At 38.6% G+C, this 20,095-nt stretch overlaps 2 protein-coding genes across 9 annotated transcripts in view; both read left to right on the top strand.

Annotated features, from left to right (window-relative positions):
- Window positions 1-20,095, top strand: part of CCDC171 (coiled-coil domain containing 171) — a 443,161-nt gene that overhangs the window by 28,958 nt on the left and 394,108 nt on the right. For 7 of the 8 annotated variants that reach the window (XR_009210997.1, XR_009210996.1, XM_058431102.1 and 4 more), the window contains one exon: window positions 12,771-12,961. Coding sequence is in view for 6 of the 8 variants with exons in the window: in XM_058431102.1 (XP_058287085.1) it covers window positions 12,771-12,961 (191 nt within the window). In the remaining 2 variants the exon portion in view is untranslated. Of the gene's footprint in view, window positions 1-12,770; window positions 12,962-15,230; window positions 15,363-20,095 lie in introns of all 8 variants that reach the window. The other variant, XM_058431106.1, reaches the window with a different exon arrangement.
- On the top strand, window positions 9,798-10,058 carry LOC116458316 (non-histone chromosomal protein HMG-17-like). The gene has a single exon (XM_032753874.1). It carries the CDS (start codon window positions 9,798-9,800, stop codon window positions 10,056-10,058), a length of 261 nt encoding a protein of 86 aa, XP_032609765.1.

The raw sequence follows: 20,095 nt of genomic DNA, 5'->3' as shown, positions 1-20,095 counted from the left end.
ATTTTGATTCGTTGACTGACTTTTGATGTACAGACTTAGCTGGGTATGTATAAAAAGTCTTCTGGCAATTTTGTGAACATTTATCTACTTTACATTAATTTTTTTATGCTGTGCATATATGGAAAAAGGAGTTCAAAATTCTCTTAGTCACTTTAGAAGCACTTCTTCCATGAATAATCAACAGAATCACAAAGGGATTTTTGTTTGTCTTAAACATATACTCCAGGCTCCCCATCACATATAATCTGAATCCAAATCTCTAGCTTGAGAATCTATATGTTCAAGAAGCACTGCCTCTTTCATTGATTTTGCCAGGTTTAGAAATCACTGGGCTAGAGCATGGTGCCTGGAAAAGAAAAAGTCACTGGATTTAATCTTCAAAAGCTATCTGTTATATAGCCCTTGGACTTAAATAAAGCCTTTCTGTTTACATATAATATATAAAAATAAATGTGCCTAGATAGCTATATCACTCATAACAAGCACCCAGATCACGGAACAGAAAATGATCAAAAGCCCTTCTACATGGATAACTACTATATTGGTTTTTAATAGTGTAGATTAATTTTGCCACTTTTTTGTACTTTATATGAATGGAATCATAAAGTATATATTCTTTTGTTTCTGGCTTCTTTCCTCCAACATTATGTTTTTGAAATTCATGCATATCATATGAGAGCTTTGTATTGATGTATAGTATTGTGTAAACATTCCACACTTACATTTATCCATTTATTATTGATGGGCATTTGAGTAGTGTCCAGTTTTTGATTATTAAGAATAATGTTGCTATGAACATTCTTGTACACAGCAGGTTTTAATTAAGAGAACACTGAATGTGAATTCGGATTTAGATTTAGGTCCTGGTTCTACATGGTACTGGTATAAAAATAGGCATGTAGACCAATGGAACAGAACAGAGTACCCAGAAATAAAGACAAATACTTACAGCCAACTGATCTTTGACAAAGCAAACGAAAACATAAAGTGGGGAAAGGACACCCTATTCACTAGTAGTGCTGGGATACTTGGCAAGCCACATGTAGAAGAGTGAAGCTGGATCCTTATGTCTCACCTTATATAAAAACCAATTCAAGATCAAAGACTTAAATCTAAGTCCTGAAACCATAAAAATTCTAGAAGATAACATTGAAAAAACTATTCTAGACATTGGCTTAGGCAAAGAGTTCATGACCAATATCCCAAAAGCAAATGCAACAAAAACAAAGATAAATAGATCTTTAAACTAAAATTAAACTAAAAAACTAAGTAAACTAAAAAGCTTCTGCACAACAAAAGAATAGTCAGCAGAGTAAACAGACAACACACAGACTAGGAGAAAATGTTCACAAACTATGCATCTGACAAAGGAGTAATATCCAGAATCTACGAGGAACTCAAATCATCAAGAAAAAAACAAATAATCCCATCAAAAACTGGGCGAAGGACATGTATAGACAATTCTCAAAAGAAGATATACAAATGGCCAAAAAAGTATGAAAAAATGTTCAATATCACTAATTATCAGGGGCATGCAAGTCAAAACCGCAGTGAGATACCACCTTACTCCTGCAAGAATGGCCATAATTTAAAAATAAAAAAATAACAGATGTTGCATGGATGTGGTAAAAAGGGAACACTTTTACACTGCTGGTGGGAATGTAAACTAGTGCAATCACTATGGACATAGTATGGAGATTCCTTAAAGAACTAAAACTGGAAGCATTCCCTTTGAAAGCTGGCACAAGACAAAGATGCCCTCTCTCACCACTCCTATTCAACATAGTATTGGAAATTCTGGCCAGGGCAATCAGGCAAGAGAAAGTAATAAAGGGTATTCAAATAGAAAAAGAGGAAGTCACATTGTCTCTGTTTGCAGATGACATGATTGTGTATTTAGAAAACCCGATTGTCTCAGCCCAAAATCTCCTTAAGCTGATAAGCAACTTCAGCAAAGCCTCAGGATACAAAATCAGTGTGCAAAAATCGCAAGCATTCCTATACACCAATAACAGACAAACAGCCAAATCTTGAGTGAACTCCCATTCACAATTGCAACAAACAGAATAAAATACCTAGGAATCAACTTACAAGGGATGTAAAGGACCTTCAACTACAAACCACTGCTCAAGGAAATAAGAGAGGACACAAATGGAAAAACATTTCATGCTCATGGATAGGAAGAATCAGTATTGTGAAAATGGCCATACTGCCCAAAGTAATTTAGAGATTGAATGCTGTCCCCATCAAGCTACCATTGGCTTTCTTCACAGAACTGTTAAAAACTACTTTAAAGTTCATATGGAACCAAAAAAGAGCCCGCATAGCCAAGACAATCCTAAGCAAAGAGAACAAAGCTGGAGGTATCACACTACCTGACTTCAAACTATACTATAAGAATACAGTAACCAAAACAGCATGGTACTGATACTAAAACAGATATATAGACCAATGGAACAGAACAGAGCTCTCAGAAGTAACACCACACATCTACAACCATGTGATCTTTGACAAACCTGACAAAAACAAGCAATGGGGAAAGGATTCCCTATTTAATAAATGGTGTTGGGAAAACTGGCTAGCCATATGCAGAAAGCTGAAACTGGAACCCTTCCTTACACCTTATACAAAAATTAACTCAAGATGGATTAAACGTAAGACGTAAAACCATAAAAACCCTAGTAGAAAACCTAGGCAAAAGCGTTGAGGATATAGGCATGGGCAAAGACTTCATGACTAAAACACCAAAAGCAATGGCAACAAAAGCCAAAATAGACAAATGGGATCTAATTCAACTAAAGAGCCTCTGCACAGCAAAAGAAACTATCGTGAACAGGGAACCTACAGAATGGGAGAAATCTTTTGCAATCTATCCATCTGACAAAGGGCTAATATCCAGAATCTACAAAGAACTTAAACAAATTTACAAGAAAAAAATCCCATCAAAAAGTGGGCAAAGGATATGAACAGACACTTCTCAAAAGAAGACATTTTTGCAACCAACAAACATATGAAAACGTGGTCATCATCACTGGTCATTAGAGAAATGCAAATCAAAACGACAATGAGTTATCATCTCACACCAGTTAGAATGGCCATCATTAAAATGTCAGGAAACAACAGATGCTGGAGAGGATGTGGAGAAATAAGAATGCTTTTACACTGTTGGTGGGAGTGTAAATTAGTTAAACCATTGTGGAAGACAGTGTGGCGATTCCTAAAGGATCTAGAACTAGAAATACCATTTGACCCAAACATCCCATTACTGGGTATGTACCCAAAGGGTTATAAATCATGCTGCTATAAAGACACATGCACATGTATGTTTATTGCGGCACTATTCACAATAGCAAAGACTGGAACCAACCATTGATGGCCATCAATGATAGATTGGATACAGAAAATATGGCACATATACACCATGGAATACTATGCAGCCATAAAAATGAGTTCATGTCCTTTGTAGGGACATGGATGAAGCTGGAAACCATCATTCTCCACAAACTAACACAAGAACAGAAAACCAAACACCGCATGTTCTCACTCATAAGTGGGAGGTGAACAGTGAGAACACATGGACACAGGGAGGGGAACATCACACACTGGGGCCTGGCAGGGAGTGGGGGGCTGGGGGAGGGATAGCATCAGGAGAAATACTTAATGTAGTTGATGGGTTGATGGGTACAGTAAACCACCATGGCGCATGTATACCTGTGTAACAGACCTGCACATTCAGCACATGTATCTCGGAACTTAAAGTATTAAAAAAAAAAAAAAGAACTAAAAGTAGAACTACCATTTGATCCAGCATTCCCACTACTGGGTATCTTCCCAGAGGAAAAGAAGTCATTATATGAAAAAGACACATGCACACGCATGTTTACAGCAGCACAATTCACAATTGCAAAAATGTGGAACCAGCCTAGAAGCCCATCAACCAATGAGTGGATAAAGAAAATGTGGTATAGGCTGGGCGCGGTGGCTCACGCCTGTAATCCCAGCACTTTGGGAGGCCGAGGAGGGCAGATCACCAGGTCAAGAGATTGAGACCATCTTGGCCAAGGTGGTGGAACCCCGTCTCTACTAAAAATACAAAAATTACCTGCGTGTGGTGGTGCACGCCTGTAGTCCCAGCTACTTGGGAGGCTGAGGCAGGAGAATAGCTTGAACCCAGGAGGGAGAGGTTGCAGTGAGCCAAGATCGCGCCACTGTAGTCCAGTCTGGTGACAGTGAGACTCCATCTCAAAAAAAAAAAAAGAAAGAAAATGTGGTATATATACACCAAGGAATACTACTGAGCCACAAAAAGAACGAAATAGTGGCATTTGCAGCAACCTAGATGGAGTTGGAGGCTATTATTCTAAGTGAAGTAACTCAGGAATAGAAAACCACTTATAAGTGGGAGCTAAGCTATGAGGATGCAAAGGCATGAGAATGATATAATGGACTTTGGGGACTCTGGGGAAAGGACGGGATGGGGGTGAGGGATAAAAGACTACACATTGGTTACAGCGTACACTGCTTGGGTGATGAGTGCACCAGAATCTCAGAAATCACTACTAATGAACTTTTGCCTGCAGCTGAACACCATCTTTTCCCCAAACTAGTGAAATAAAAAATAAAATGTGAAAAAAATTGTCCTTGATTAAAAAAAAAAAAAAAGAAAGTGCTTTGTTAACTTCATGGGGCTAAAGAAATGTTAAGATATAATTTTCTTTTCTTTTTTTTTTTTTTTTTTTGAGGTGGAGTCTCCCTCTTTCACCCAGGCTGGAGTGCAGTGGTGCGATCTCGGCTCACTGCAACCTCCACCTCCTGGGTTCAAGCAATTCTCTGCCTCAGCCTCCCGAGTGGCTGGGATTACAGGTACCCACCACCACGCCCGGCTAATTTTTTTGTATTTTTAGTAGAGACGGGGTTTCACCATCTTGGCCAGGCTGGTCTTGAACTTCTGACCTTGTGATCCACCCGCCTCGGCCTCCCAAAGTGCTGGTATTACAGGCGTGAGCCACCGCGCCCGGCATGTTAAGGTATAATTGTTGTAACTGTTAAGATCCTTAGTTTTTTTTTTTTTTTTTTTTTGAGACGGAGTCTCGCTCTGTCACCCAGGCTGGAGTGCAGTGGCGCAATCTCGGCTCATTGCAAGCTCCGCCTCCCGGGTTCACGCCATTATCCTGCCTCAGCCCCTCCGAGTAGCTGGGACTACAGGCGCCCGCCACCACGCCCGGCTAATTTTTTGTATTTTTTAGTAGAGATAGGGTTTCACTGTGGTCTCGATCTCCTGACCTCGTGATCTGCCCACCTCGGCCTCCCAAAGTGCTGGGATTACAAGCATGAGCCACCGCTCCTGGCCAAGATCCTTAGTTTTGTTCAGCTGTCTGGGGTTATTGACATTGGTCAGAAGTACTTTTGATTGTGTAGAGAAGAAAAAGTAGTATCTGTTACTCACCCATGCAAGGTTTACAACTGACAATCCTATAGCAAAACACAGGTTAACAAGAGAAAAGCGTAACAAATTTATTTAACAAAGTTTTAGATGACATGGGAGCCTCCAGAAATGAAGACGCAAAGAACCAGGGAAAACCGTATTTTTATGTTAAGTCTGATGAAAGAAGTGGATAGTTGTGGAGAAATATGACTGGACAAAAGGATATGTTCCAATGTAATAAACTGAGTAGGAAACCCAGCAAGCCTGTTTGTTCAGTAACATTTCTTTCTTCCAGGTGATAGATCACCTGAGGGCCCCATGACCTACTTTCAGAGGTAGTAGGTCAGAAAGGTGACCTTTCTAGATTTTATGTCTTGCTTTGGGGAGAAAGAAGGGTAGAAGACAGGAAGTCAGAGTAACCTTCCTTCTGAGGCCCTCCTGTCTTCTGCAGGTGAAAAATATTCAGCATACCAAGTCACCATAATTGGGGGTATTGTGTTCTGAGCCCCAGTAATTACCTTTGGTGTTTAATAATAGTTACACCACTACCTGGAATTTAGGAATATAAGAATTGGAAGGCACTAGATATGAAAGTTCATGACTTTCATTTAACTATGAGGAAAGTGAAGTCTTGGAAAGATGGGAAGTTCCTTGCTCAGAGTCAAACAATTTCAACAGACATTCTACAGAGTAAGATAGAGAGATGACTATTAATCACAGGAAAAATGCGTAACCTCACTTATTATCAGGGAAATGCAAATGAAAACCATAGTAGATGTTATTAACCACCTATCAGATGGCTCTAATTGAAAAGATTGTCAATACCAAATATTGGTGAGGATATAGAGCAACAGGGACTCATACTTTTTGTTAATGGGAGTGTAAAATGATACAACCACTTTGGAAAAAAACCTGGCAGTTTCTTTTAAAATAAACATACATTTATCTTATGAGCCAGCAGTTTCACTCTTTATTATTTCCCCATGAGAAAGAAAAACATTTGTCCAAAATAGACTTGTAAAAGAATTTCATAGCAACTCCATTCATGGTGGTCCAAAGTTGGGGAAAAAGATAATCATTAACAAGAGGATGAAGAAACAATTTGTGTTATATAATGAAATGCTACTCAGCAATAAGAAGGAACCAACCAATAACGTATGCAGTAACATGAATGAATCTCCAAAACATGCTTAGTGAGAGAAACTTTACACTCAAGAGGACATCCTATATGGTTCCATTAACATAAAGTTCTAGGATAGGAAAAACTAATCATTGGTGAAAAAAAGAATCTAAACAGTGATTGCCTCTGCAGGGTGGGTTGGCAGTGGATTTGACTGGGAAAGAGTATGAGGGTACTTTTTGGGTTGAAGGAAATGTTCTGCATTTTGATAGGTGTTTGGATTACATGAATGTATTTATTCATAAAATCTCTTTGAACATTGGCTCACACCTGTAATCCCAGCACTTTGGGAAGTGGAGGCAGGTGGATCGCTTGAACCCAGGAGTTCAAGACCATCCTGGCCAACATAGTGAAACCCGTCTCTACTAAAAACAAAAACTAGTCAGGCGTGGTGGTGCACGCCTGTAATCTCAGCTACTCAGGAGGCTGAGGCAGAAGGATCACTTGAACCCAGGAGACAGAGGTTGCAGTGAGCTGAAATCGTACCACTGCACTCTAGCCTGGGTGACAGAGTGAGACCCTGTCTCAAAAAAACAAAACAAAAAACTCCTTGAACAGTACATTAAAGATTTGTGCATTCTACTAGATGTAAATTTTATCTGTAAAAAAATAAAACTATATTAAATTCTGATTAATGATATACATGCTGAACTATTTAGGAGTGAAATGTCCTGATGTTTGCAACTTGCTTTGAAATGCATAAAATGTATGATGGACTGCTGGGTGGATAAATGAATGCATGCATTGAAGAATGGATGAATATCTGATAAAGCAAATATAGCAAAATGTTAACAATCCTAGAGTCCAGGTTGTGGATATATGGATGTTCACTGCACAATACTTTCAACTTTCTGTGTTTTTAAGATTTTTGTAATGAAATGTTGAGGGTAGTGTAAAAAGCCTAATGCAGTTATGAGATAATCCCATAAAAATGGAGAGAATAGGGGGTGTGACAAGAGAAAATTTTGGAAGCTGGAAAGTAAATGGATGATGAATAACTGAGTTAGAGAGACATTAAAATCCTAAGTCAGGAATGGGGAAAACTGAAAGAGAAATTCTTAGTCAAAAGGCTTATAAACTGGAAGCACCAGATACCATTGGAATTATGTATGGGAGTAGCAGTAGTGAGTAAAATAAGGAGGGTTAGATGAAAGCTGTTTGAGAGGCAGATAGGTCCTTAGATTTCCTTCCAAGAGCATGCTACTCTGGGATTACTTAAGAATTGCTAGTGGAAGTCAGGAGGTCTAATCCCTGGAGATGGTGAAACAGTCTTTTGACTGGCAAAACCGGGAAGATTCTGAATGCTGGATATTGAGGAGCCATTCCTTCCAGCTTCCCTTTAATTAATTAGTTTATTATTATTATTATTTTTAGAGACGGAGCATCACTTTGTTGCCCAGGCTGGAGGGCAGTGGTGTGGTCATAGCTCAGTGCAGCCTTGAACTCCTGGGCTTAAGCCATCCTCCCACCTCAGTTTCCTGAGTAGCTAGGTCTATAGGTGTATGCCACCACACGTGACTAATTAAAATAAATTTTTTTTTTGTAGAGACTAGGTCTTGCCATGTTGACCAGGCTGGTGTCAAACCCTTGGCCACAAGCAATCCTCCAAGCTTGGCCTCCCAAAATGCTGAGATTACACGTGTGAGCCACCATGCTCAGCCTCCAGCTCCCTTTATATATTGACTTCCCCAAAAGCTAACACCTGGATTTTTTTTTTTTTTTTGAGACGGAGTCTCACTCTGTCACCCAGGCTGGAGTGCAGTGGCGCGATCTCGGCTCACTGCAAGCTCTGCCTCCCGGGTTCACGCCATTCTCCTGCCTCAGCCTCTCCAAGTAGCTGGGACTACAGGCGCCCACCACCACGCCCGGCTAATTTTTTTAATATTTTTAGTAGAGACGGGGTTTCACCGTGGTCTCGATCTCCTGACCTCATGATCCGCCCGCCTCGGCCTCCCAAAGTGCTGGGATTACAAGCGTGAGCCACCGCGCCTGGCAACACCTGGATTTCTACACTCTATGCCGGATGTTGGAGGACTCTTTTGTGTGTCACCTGACCAAGCTGATATAGTTTGGCTCTGTGTCCCCTCCCAAATCACATCTTGTAGCTCTCATAATTCCCATGTGTTATGGGAGGGACCCAGTGGGAGATGATTGAATCATTGGTGTGGGTCTTTCCCGTGCTGTTCTTGTGATATGGGTCTCATGAGATCTGATGGTTTTAAAAATGGGAGTTTCTCTACACAAGCTCTCTTTTTGCCTTCTGCCATGCACGTAAGATATGACTTGCTTCTCCTTGCCTTCCGCCATGATTGTGAGGCCTCCCCAGCCATGTGAAATTGTAAGTCCAATAAACCTTTCTTTTGTAAATTGCCCAGTCTCAGGTATGTCTTTATCAAAAAAACAGACTAATACAAAGCCAGGAGGAAGAACCTAGTGATACTGATGTTGGAGGTTTCCCAGTAAATGAGCCATCCAGATCCTTCTCCAGTGAAGACTAAAGTTGTGAACTTCCACCTTGAAGCTCAGATTCTAGGTGGTGGGTATATTAGTGTATAAACTGTATTACATTTATAGTTTCTCACTTTTAATGAGAGTAGACAACCAAGAGTTACCAGATATATGAGGAAACCCTCTAAAATGGAGAGAAGAAATCAACTTTGAAGAAACAGAGGCTCTGCAGGGAGAACATTTAAAACAAGTAGCATTAATTTCCTCAGATCGGAAAGAATATATTTCATCTACGAACTAAGAACCAGATGTTATAAAAGATGAAATCTCTTAGAAATTAAAAATATGAGGCCAGGCGCGGTGACTCACGCCTGTAATCCCAGCACTTTGGGAGGCCGAGGCGGGTGGATCACGAGGTCAGAAGTTCAAGACTAGCCTGACCGATATGGGGAAACCCTGTCTCTACTAAAAATACAAAAATTAGCCAGGCGTGGTGGCAATTGCCTGTAATCCCAGCTACTCGGAAGGCTGAGGCAGGAGAATCGCTTGAACCTGGGCGGCAGAGGTTGCAGTGAGAATGCACCACTGTACTCCAGCCTGGGTGACAGAGTGAGACTCTGTCTCAAAGAAGTTACAAATATGGAAGCAGTGTGAAGAAGAGGCAAGGAGGACGCCCGGACTGACCAAAGCCCACATGCCATTGCATCCCTGCATCTGGTGCTACGTCTTACTAGCATCACCACCATGCCCAAGAGAAAGCCTGAAGGGGATGCTACAGGAGATAAAGCCAAACTACAGAGAAGATCCGCAAGGTTGTCTGCTAAACCTGCTCCTTCAAAGCCAGAGCGCAAGCCCAAAAAGCCTTCTTTGCCCCTGCAAAGAAGGGAGAAAAGGTACCCAAAGGGAAAAGCTGACGCTTACAAGGAGGGAAAGAATCCTGCAAGAAATGGAGATGCCAAAACAGACCAGGCACAGGAAGCTCAGGGTGCTGGAGACACCAAGTGAAATGTGTGCATTTTTGATAACTGTGTACTTTTGGTGACTACACAGTTTGAAATATTTTTCAACCAAGTTTTATGAAAATGCAGACTTTGTTTTTTTTTTTTTTTTGAGACAGAGTCTCACTCTGTCACCCAGGCTGGAGTGCAGTGGCATGACCTCGGCTCACTGCAAGCTCCACCTCGGGTTCACGTCATTCTCCTGCCTCAGCCTCCCGAGTAGCTGGGACTACAGGCACCCACCACCATGCCTGGCTAATTTTTTGTATTTTTTTTTTAGTAGAGACGGAGTTTCACCGTGTTAGCCAGGATGGTCTCGATCTCCTGACCTTGTGATCCGCCCACCTCGGCCTCCGAAAGTGCTAGGATTACAGGCGTGAGCCACCGCGACCACCTGTGTTTTTTTTTTTAAAGCTATGTTGTTGCCCCACAGAAAACGTCGTTGTTTTTTGGGGAAGGGACATGTGTTACTACTAGAATGTCTCTGAAGTGGATTGATGGGGAGAAAACACCTTTCCCTTCTAGTTTTGAGAGACTTCTTCTTGGCTCCTAGGCAGAGAGATTCCCTGATATTGACGCATATAGCCACCTTGGCACAAACACCTTGTGGTGTGGAAAAACAAATTTGTTTTTATGTCCTCTTCTCCCTTCCACCCTCAGCATAAACTTAACTCCCTTAAGCCCAGACATCTCTTGGCTCCCAGTAGTTGGTTGCCAGTGTATCAGGCAATCTGGACTTCCCAATGACACCACTGAGGTGGCACACCTCAAAATGGCAGCACTTCTGTTTCTAGATTGTAGATCTTTAGATAAAACCTGCCATTTTCATTTCACTTCCTAAAAGTCAGAGTCGGCTTCTGAAAAGTTGTGAAACAACATGTTAATGTGGAATGTCAACTCCACTCTAAACTCCCTGTTCAGAACATCAAATCAGGACTTCATTGGGTTTATAGTGGCTTTCTGATTTTGGTAGTCCTTTGAAGAAGGGGGTTTGAAAGTTGCATACTGTTAACTGAAATACCTGCCTACAATACCATTTTTGTTTGTGAAAAATATAATTAATAAAGTTGGAGACAGTTTGGCTTGAAAAAATTAACAAATTAAAAATATGAAGGCAGGAATGAAAAATGTCCCTAGAAGCACTGGAAGATGAAGATGGAAGAAACCTCCCGGAAATTAGAATTAAAAAGACAGAGGTAGAAAAATAGGAGAGAAGAGATGAAAAAAATTTGAGGACCAATTTGAATAATAGGGAATAGTGAAAGACGTAAGAGAGAAAACAGAAATGTATGATAAATCATCAATGAAAATAACTCAAGATAACATCTCAGAACTGAAGGACATGAATTGCCAGATTGAAAGAGTCTATTGAATATTTACCGTTATGGGAAGAAGTAGACCTACTGCAGGCATAACATTATGAAATTTCAGAAAAATAAAGACACAGAAGATTCTAAAGCTTTCACGAGAAAAGAAAAATAGGTCAAATGCAAAGGATCAGGAGTCAAAATGGCCTCAAACTACTATCCAGCAATGCTGGATGAGAGACCATGGAAGAATATCTTCTGGAGATGGCAGCTGAATGGGAGGGGGACTTTTAATGTAATTCCTTTTGTACCTTTTATACCTTTGTATTTTGAATGTTTTGAATTTATGATTAAAAATGCAAAGAAATATAATTTAGAAATACTGCTATTATAGCTGTGGCATCTTTTAACACGTGTTTTTATAAACATTTCCTCATTTTATCTTCATAAAAACTTAACTAGGGACATTCTTATTCCTAGTGAGAATCAGAGAATCAAGGAGGTTTAATAAGGTGGCAGGTGATGCAGGCAGACCTGGAAGCATTTCCTTCTTTTCTAGATGCTGAAACAGAGCAGCAGTGTTAGTGTGTTGATAGGTGTTGGTTATTGTTGAGGTAATAGGGTAGGAGGTGAGTTGCACCTAAATCTGGCAAAGTAAATAGCTACAGTTCTAAGGGTTGGGGTAGTGGTTTCCAGCCTCAGCTTTGTGACACTTGTGTAAGATGTGTTACAACTAGTTTGTTGTCAATAGTCAAATATAAAAATTTGTAATCTACTGTTTTTAAAAACTTGCCCTATATATCACAGTCTTAAAAATTGATTTTTCTTTCTTCTTCTTTTCTTTCTTTCTTTCTTTCTTTCTTTCTTTCTTTCTTTCTTTCTTTCTTTCTTTCTTTCTTTCTCTCTTTCTCTCTTTCTCTCTTTCTCTCTTTCTTTCTTAAATCTGAGAGGAGGTCTCCCTATGTTGCTCAGGCTGGTCTTGAACTTCTAGGCTCCAGTGATCCTCCCACCTCAGCCTCCAGAGTAGCTGGGATTACAGGTGTGCACCACCACACTCAGCTGGTTAGTTTTCTTGAATAGGACAAAACCCAATAGAGTTGCAGCTGGTGCTAGAAGTGCAGGTAAACTTGGATATGCCTTCAGAAATATGTCACACTATTTCATAGCAAAATCATCATTGTCTGAAGGGGAAGAAGAGATTGAAAATTATAGAATAGATTGGTTTAGAGACTGTGAGCTTTTCGAGAGTTTACTGGACTGGAAAGGTTTTCAGGAGTTTACTGTAATGGAAAGGTTAAATGTTTTATCCTAAGATCATGCTGTAAATGATGTCAACTCCAATGCCTAGGTTTTGGGGCTCCTTGTTATTTAATTCATGGTTGTAAATGTACCTATTATTCTATTCTTAATAGCACAGAATTCAGAACTTCAAGCAAAGACAAATGAGACTGAGAAAGCACTTCAGACTTCTCAGCAAAAATGGAAAGAAGAATGCAGAAGATTTGAACATGATTTGGAGGAAAGAGACAATATGATCCAAAATTGCAATCGAGAATATGATTTACTTATGAAAGAAAAAAGCAGACTAGAGAAAACTCTACAGGTAAAATAGTTTTTATAAAGGAATTTTCCGATACGTAATATTCACTGAGATATGTTGTACATTACTTGAAGTTATCCTGGATTTCCTTCCTTCCTTTTTCCTTCCTCCTTCCTTCCTCCCTCCCATTTTTTCTTTTTTAGGGGCATATTTGCTGGTCTCTTTTGGAGTATATTAATAGGTATACTTTTTGGGGTGAAAAACGGTTTGCGGTCGCTAATCAAAATGTTAAAAGCCACAAAGCACTTATATGGGCATATTGTAAGACGGTAAGAATCTACAGCTCTTTTTGTTTAGCAATATGAAAATTTGGAATTTTAGAAATATGGGCCCTGGATTTTGGTCTGAATATACAATAAATATAGAAAAATATTTGTATGTTTGATATAAGCTTCATTATCTATGTAGAGCATGTTCTGTATAGACGTGATATGTAACATATTTAACTTCTCCTAAAATTGTGAGCTATTTATTCCCTTATTTTTTGTTCCCTTTTTACTCCCTAAAGTAAAAGTGGTATAACGTTGTAGTTGCCAGTGACTTAAAAGGTAGATTTTGAGTTGTCTATATTTGCTATTTTTTTTGAAGTAACAATTTAAATGAAAAGAAAATTACATGACAAAGCCAGGTATGGTGGTGCATGCCTGTAGTTCCAGTTAGTAGGGAGGTTGAGGTGGGAGGATCACTTGAGGCCAGGAGTTTGAGGCCACAATGTACCATGATTGGGCCTATGAATAGCCACTGTACTCCAGCCTGAGCAATATAGTGAGACCCTGTCTCCCCCCAAAAAAGCAAAAAACAAAGAAAAAAAAACGGTGATAAAAATGTTCTACCTTTACCATTGGTGTAAATGGCTTTTTTGAATTCTGGAAATGTGTCTTTACTAAAAATTAATTACACAAAAGCATTTACAAACTGTAAAAGTTTTCGTACCGTCGTTCCCAGATGTTGTCATTGTCAGCAAATTTACTTTTGATTTCTTCCACATCAGTAGTCATAGTTTGTTTCTTTTGTTTACTACCGTATTCTTAGACCCTGGAACAGTAGCTGGCATGCAGAAGGCCTCCATTAGTGTGTGAATGGGGGAGGTTTCGGTGGTAGCTGATATTACAAGTCCTTGGATGGGCCTGTATAACCTTCCCCACATAAAATGTTTTGGAGTTATGTGGAGAGGAGGGTGATGGTGGCAGTATTTCTTCAGCCAATCAGCTTGCACCTGAAGGTAGAAGATTATGATCTGATCTCAGTTAGCTACTTAGGAGAATTGTGCTTTGATTTTAGGCTATTGGCTTTAAACTAATCTGCACAGAGACCCTTGGGACAGTTTGGAGTTGAATCTGAGTCACTATTTAGCCCTTGGGGGAAAAAAAAGCCTCAAGGCTCTTTGTGAAAGCTTTCTTTCTATAAGTTAGGAGGGTAATATTTGTTGTACAGATCCATGCTACCATTATGTGGACATGAGAGGCTTTCTTTCTCTCGCATGTAAACCATAAACTTTCTTCTGTTAATGGGAACTTAATTTTAAACCCTATAGTTAGAAAATTGGGCTTCTCAGCAAATTGCATTTTATGTTTTTAAGATATTAAACCAAATTAGATCTTGCGGTACACCTCAGAAAACCCAAAAGGAAATGCATTTTTTCAAGTATTGTTTATCTATAGAACTAGAAATTGAAGTCCATACTTAAATTTTTTGTTCTTTGCTTTTCAAATTTTTGACATTCTAGAGTTTCCTTATCCTAATTTGTTGCACAGAATTCTTTTCTTTGCCCCTTTTTCCTTTTCGGAAATACATTGTTCTGTGTCAAATTTATGTATAAATTATCAGGGATAATCCAAACATTTTGATCACAGGTAGCGATTTCCATATTAAATGGAATCTACTTTGTTTATATCTATCATATGATATCATATATTGATATTTTGTTCAGACCTCTGAATTTACATTTTTCAGAAAAATTGGATCAAATATATCCCTATATAATAAACAGGTATATACAGCCTGTTGCTTGTATATACTTATATATAGGTAATAGGTAAATATATGCCTATATAAACAAGGTATAATCTGTTGTTTAAACAAACATAGTTTCTTACTCAGATCTACATTCTGTTGATCAAATTATAGTTTTATTAATGATTTTAACATGAATTATGATGAGTTTTAACATCTATAGGTAAGAAGAGCCTCTTTGTACATTTAAACTGGGGATGAAGGAAGAAAGATAAATTTTATTGATCTAATAGTAAAGCACGATTTTATTTATATAAAGGAAGCATTGGAAAAACATCAACAGGAGAAGAATGAGATGGAGTCTCATATCAGGGAGACAGCATTGGAGGAGTTTAGATTACAAGAAGAACAATGGGAAGCAGAAAGAAGAGAATTACAATTTATAGTACAGGTATTTTAAAAATAATAATTCAGTTCCTTAAATATATATTTTTAATGCTTATGATATTCAAAATTACATTAGTGGGATAATTGGCTCGCTCAAAGGGAAAATAATGTCTAGTTTTGATTCTGGAAGGCTACATTTCATTTGCTGTTAAATGACAATAAGGCAACTGTTACCAACAGATACCATTAGTGTTTAGAGCTCAGTGATTTCCATTGCATACCTTATGTGATTTTTAAGAAGGATGTATATATATTTGGTATTTTATTTTTCCAATTTAAAATTTGAGACTAATAGCTGTTTTGAATAGGATAAAGTAATAGAATAAGAGGATTCTGGATGTTAAAGAATCCTTACAAATCATATAGTGTAGTAATTTTTGAACTCCTTTTAAGAAGTACAAATTCTTAATTATCATCTGTTCCTCCACCCCTGAAACACGCAGAATCCCGGAGGCTTCTATAGTCCAATTTGAAAATTACTGATTACATCTAATCCCCTTTATACATGAGCAGATGGAGATTCGGAAGTTACTGACTTAGGTTATAGACTGAATGATTAATCTGGGAAAAGGCTGCAGGTCTCTGGATTCTCACTCCAGTGTACTTTGCATTTTTTCAGGAGATTATATGTATTTATTTTGAAGGAGAGGTAGGAGAAACTCAAACTAGTGTGTTATTGTGTGTTTTAAAGGAAATTTGTGAAGGTAATCCTCTTTAAGAAAAAAACCCATGAATCAACTAACTTAAAACTTCAAATACATTTTCATCACTTCTTCTAGTTATTTTGTGATAACTAGAAACACATAAAACATAAAACACATAACTAAAACACAAAAAAACATAAAACAATGTGTTTCATGTATTTTTTCTACACAGAATGACAAATTGAAATAACCTTTATATAGATGTCAAAGATATGCATTTTTCACAAGAATGAAAAATATCCACATATAATACATTTTGGAGTAATTGTGTGTCACAAACAACTTTGCAACACAGAAGTTGACCAAAAATATGCAGAGAATAAAAGCCACTTAATTTTTTTTATTATACTTTAAGTTTTAGGGTACATGTGCACAACGTGCAGGTTTGTTACATATGTATACATGTGCCATGTTGGTGTGCTGCATCCGTTAACTCATTTAGCATTAGGTATATATCCTAATGCTATCCCTCCCCCCTCCCCCCACCCCATAACAGTCCCCAGTGTGTGATGTTCCCCTTCCTGTGTCCATGTGTTCTCATTGTTCAATTCCCACCTATGAGTGAGAACATGCGGTGTTTGGTTTTTTGTACTTGCGATAGTTTGCTGAGAATGATGGTTTCCAGCTTCATCCATGTCCCTATAAAGGACATGAACTCATCATTTTTTATGGCTGCATAGTATTCCATGGTGTATATGTGCCACATTTTCTTAATCCAGTCTATCATTGTTGGACATTTGGGTTGGTTCCAACTCTTTGCTATTGTGAATAGTGCAGCAATAAACATACGTGTGCATGTGTCTTTATAGCAGCATGATTTATAATCCTTTGGGTATTTACCCAGTAATGGGATGGCTGGGTCAAATGGAATTTCTAGTGCTAGATCCCTGAGGAATCGCCACACTGACTTCCACAATGGTTGAACTAGTGTACAGTCTCACCAACAGTGTAAAAGTGTTCCTATTTCTCCACATCCTTTCCAGCACCTGTTGTTTCCTGACTTTTTAATGGTTGCCATTCTAACTGGTGTGAGATGAGTGTCTCACTATGGTTTTGATTTGCCTTTCTCTGATGGCCAGTGATGATGAGCATTTTTTCGTGTGTCTTTTGGCTGCATAAATGTCCTTTTGAGAAGTGTTTGTTCATCTCCTTTGCCCACTTGTTGATGGGGTTGTTTGTTTTTTTCTTGTAAATTTGTTTGAGTTTATTGTAGATTCTGGGTATTAGCCCTTTGTCAGATAAGTAGATTGCAAAAATTTTCTCTCATTCTGTAGGTTGCCTGTTCATTCTGATGGTAGTTTCTTTTGCTGTGCAGAAGCTCTTTAGTTTAATGAGATCCCATTTGTCAATTTTGGCTTTTGTTGCCATTGCTTTTGGTGCTTTAGACATGAGGTCCTTGCCCATGCCTATGTCCTGAATGGTATTGCCTAGATTTTCTTCTAGGGTTTTTATGGTTTCAGGTCTAACATTTAAGTCTTTAATCCATCTTGAATCAATTTTTGTATAAGGTGTAAGGAAGGGATCCAGTTTCAGCTTTCTACATATGGCTAGCCAGTTTTCCCAGCACCATTTATTAAATAGGGAATCCTTTCCCCATTGCTTGTTTTTGTCAGGTTTGTCAAAGATCAGATAGTTGTAGATATGCGGCATTATTTCAGAGGCCTCTGTTCTGTTCTATTGGTCTATATCTCTATTTTGGTACCAGTATCATGCTGTTTTGTTTACTGTAGCCTTGAAGTCAGGTAGCGTGATGCCTCCAGCTTTGTTCTTTTTGCTTAGGATTGACTTGGCAGTGTGGGCTCTTTTTTGGTTCCATATGAACTTGAAAGTAGTTTTTTCCAATTCTGTGAAGAAAGTCATTGGTAGCTTGATGGGGATGGCATTGAATCTATAAATTACCTTGGGCAGTATGGCCATTTTCACGATATTGATTCTTCCTACCCATGAGCATGGAATGTTCTTCCATTTGTTTGTATCCTCTTTTATTTCATTGAGCAGTGGTTTGTAGTTCTCCTTGAAGAGGTCCTTCACGTCCCTTGTAAGTTGGATTCCTAGGTATTTTATTCTCTTTGAAGCAATTGTGAATGGGAGTTCATTCATGATTTGGCTCTCTGTCTGTTATTGGTGTATAAGAATGCTTGTGATTTTTGCACATTGATTTTGCATCCTGAGAGTTTGCTGAAGTTGCTTATCAGCTTAAGGGGATTTTGGGCTGAGACAATGGGGTTTTCTAGATATACAATCATGTCATCTGCAAACAGGGACAATTTGACTTCCTCTTTTCCTAATTGAATACCCTTTATTTCTTTCTCCTGCCTGATTGCCCTGGCCACAACTTCCAACACTATGTTGAATGGGAGTGGTGAGAGGGGGCATCCCTGTCTTGTGCCAGTTTTCAAAGGGAATGCTTCCAGTTTTTGTCCATTCAGTATGATATTGGCTGTGTGTTTGTTATAAAGAGCTCTTATTATTTTGAGATATGTCCCATCAATACCTAATTTATTCAGAGTTTTTAGCATGAAGAGTTGTTGAATTTTGTCAAAGGCCTTTTCTGCATCTATTGAGATAATATGTGGTTTTTGTCATTGGTTCTGTTTATGTGATGGATTACGTTTATTGATTTGCATATATTGAACCAGCCTTGCATCACAGGGATCAATCCCACTTGATCATGGTGGATAAGCTTTTTGGTGTGCCGCTGGATTCAGTTTGCCAGTATTTTATTGAGGATTTTTGCATTGATGTTCATCAGGGATATTGGTCTAAAATTCTCTTTTTTTTTTTTTTTTTTTTTTTTTTTTTTTTTTTTGAGATTCTCTTTTTTTGTTGTGTCTCTGCTAGGCTTTTGTATCAGGATGATGCTGGCCTCATAAAATGAGTTAAGGAGGATTCCCTCTTTTTCTATTGATTGGAATAGTTTCAGAAGGAATGGTACCAGCTCCTCCTTGTACCTCTGGTAGAATTCAGCTGTGAATCCATCTGGTCCTGGAGTTTTTTTGGTTGGTAAGCTATTAATTATTGCCTCAATTTCAGAGCCTGTTATTGGTCTAGTCAGAGATTCAACTTTTTCCTGATTTAGTCTTTGGAGGGTGTACATGTCGAGGAATTTATCCATTTCTTCTAGATTTTCTAGTTTATTTGCGTAGAGGTGTTTATAGTATTGTCTGATGGTAGTTTGTGTTTCTGTGGGATCGGTGGTGATATCCCCTTTATCATTTTTTATTGTGTCTATTTGATTCTTCTCTCTTTTCTTCTTTATTAGTCTTGCTAGCGGTCTATCAATTTTGTTGATCTTTTCAAAAAACCAGCTCCTGGATTCATGGATTTTTTGAAGGATTTTTTGTGTCTGTATCTCCTTCAGTTCCGCTCTGATCTTAGTTATTTCTTGCCTTCTGCTTGCTTTTGAATGTGTTTGCTCTGGCTTTTCTAGTTCTTTTAATTGTGATGTTAGGGTGTCAATTTTGGATCTTTCCTGCTTTCTCTTGTGGGCATTTAGTGCTATAAATTTCCCTCTACACACTGCTTTGAATGTGTCCCAGAGATTCTGGTATGTTGTGTCTTTGTTCTCGTTGGTTTCGAAGAACATCTTTATTTCTGCCTTTATTTCGTTATGTACCCAGTAGTCATTCAGGAGCAGGTTGTTCAGTTTCCATATAGTTGAGCAGTTTTGAGTGAGTTTCTTAACCTGAGTTCTAGTTTGATTGCACTGTGGTCTGAGAGATAGTTTGTTATAATTTCTTTTCTTTTACATTTGCTGAGGAGTGCTTTACTTCTAACTCTGTGGTCAATTTTGGAATAGGTGTGGTGTGGTGCTGAAAATAATGTATATTCTGTTGATTTGTGGTGGAGAGTTCTGTAGCTGTCTATTAGGTCTGCTTGGTGCAGAGCTGAGTTCAATTCCTGGATATCCTTGTGAACTTTCTGTCTCGTTGATCTGTCTAATGTTGACAGTAGGGTGTTAAAGTGTCCCATTATTATTGTATGGGAGTCTAAGTCTCTTTGTATGTCTCTAAGGACTTGCTTTATGAATCTG

The sequence above is a fragment of the Hylobates moloch genome, unplaced genomic scaffold, assembly GCF_009828535.3.
Source record: "Hylobates moloch isolate HMO894 unplaced genomic scaffold, HMol_V3 SCAFFOLD_19, whole genome shotgun sequence".
Lineage (NCBI taxonomy): Eukaryota > Metazoa > Chordata > Mammalia > Primates > Hylobatidae > Hylobates > Hylobates moloch.
This window is presented reverse-complemented; position numbering and strand designations above follow the sequence as displayed.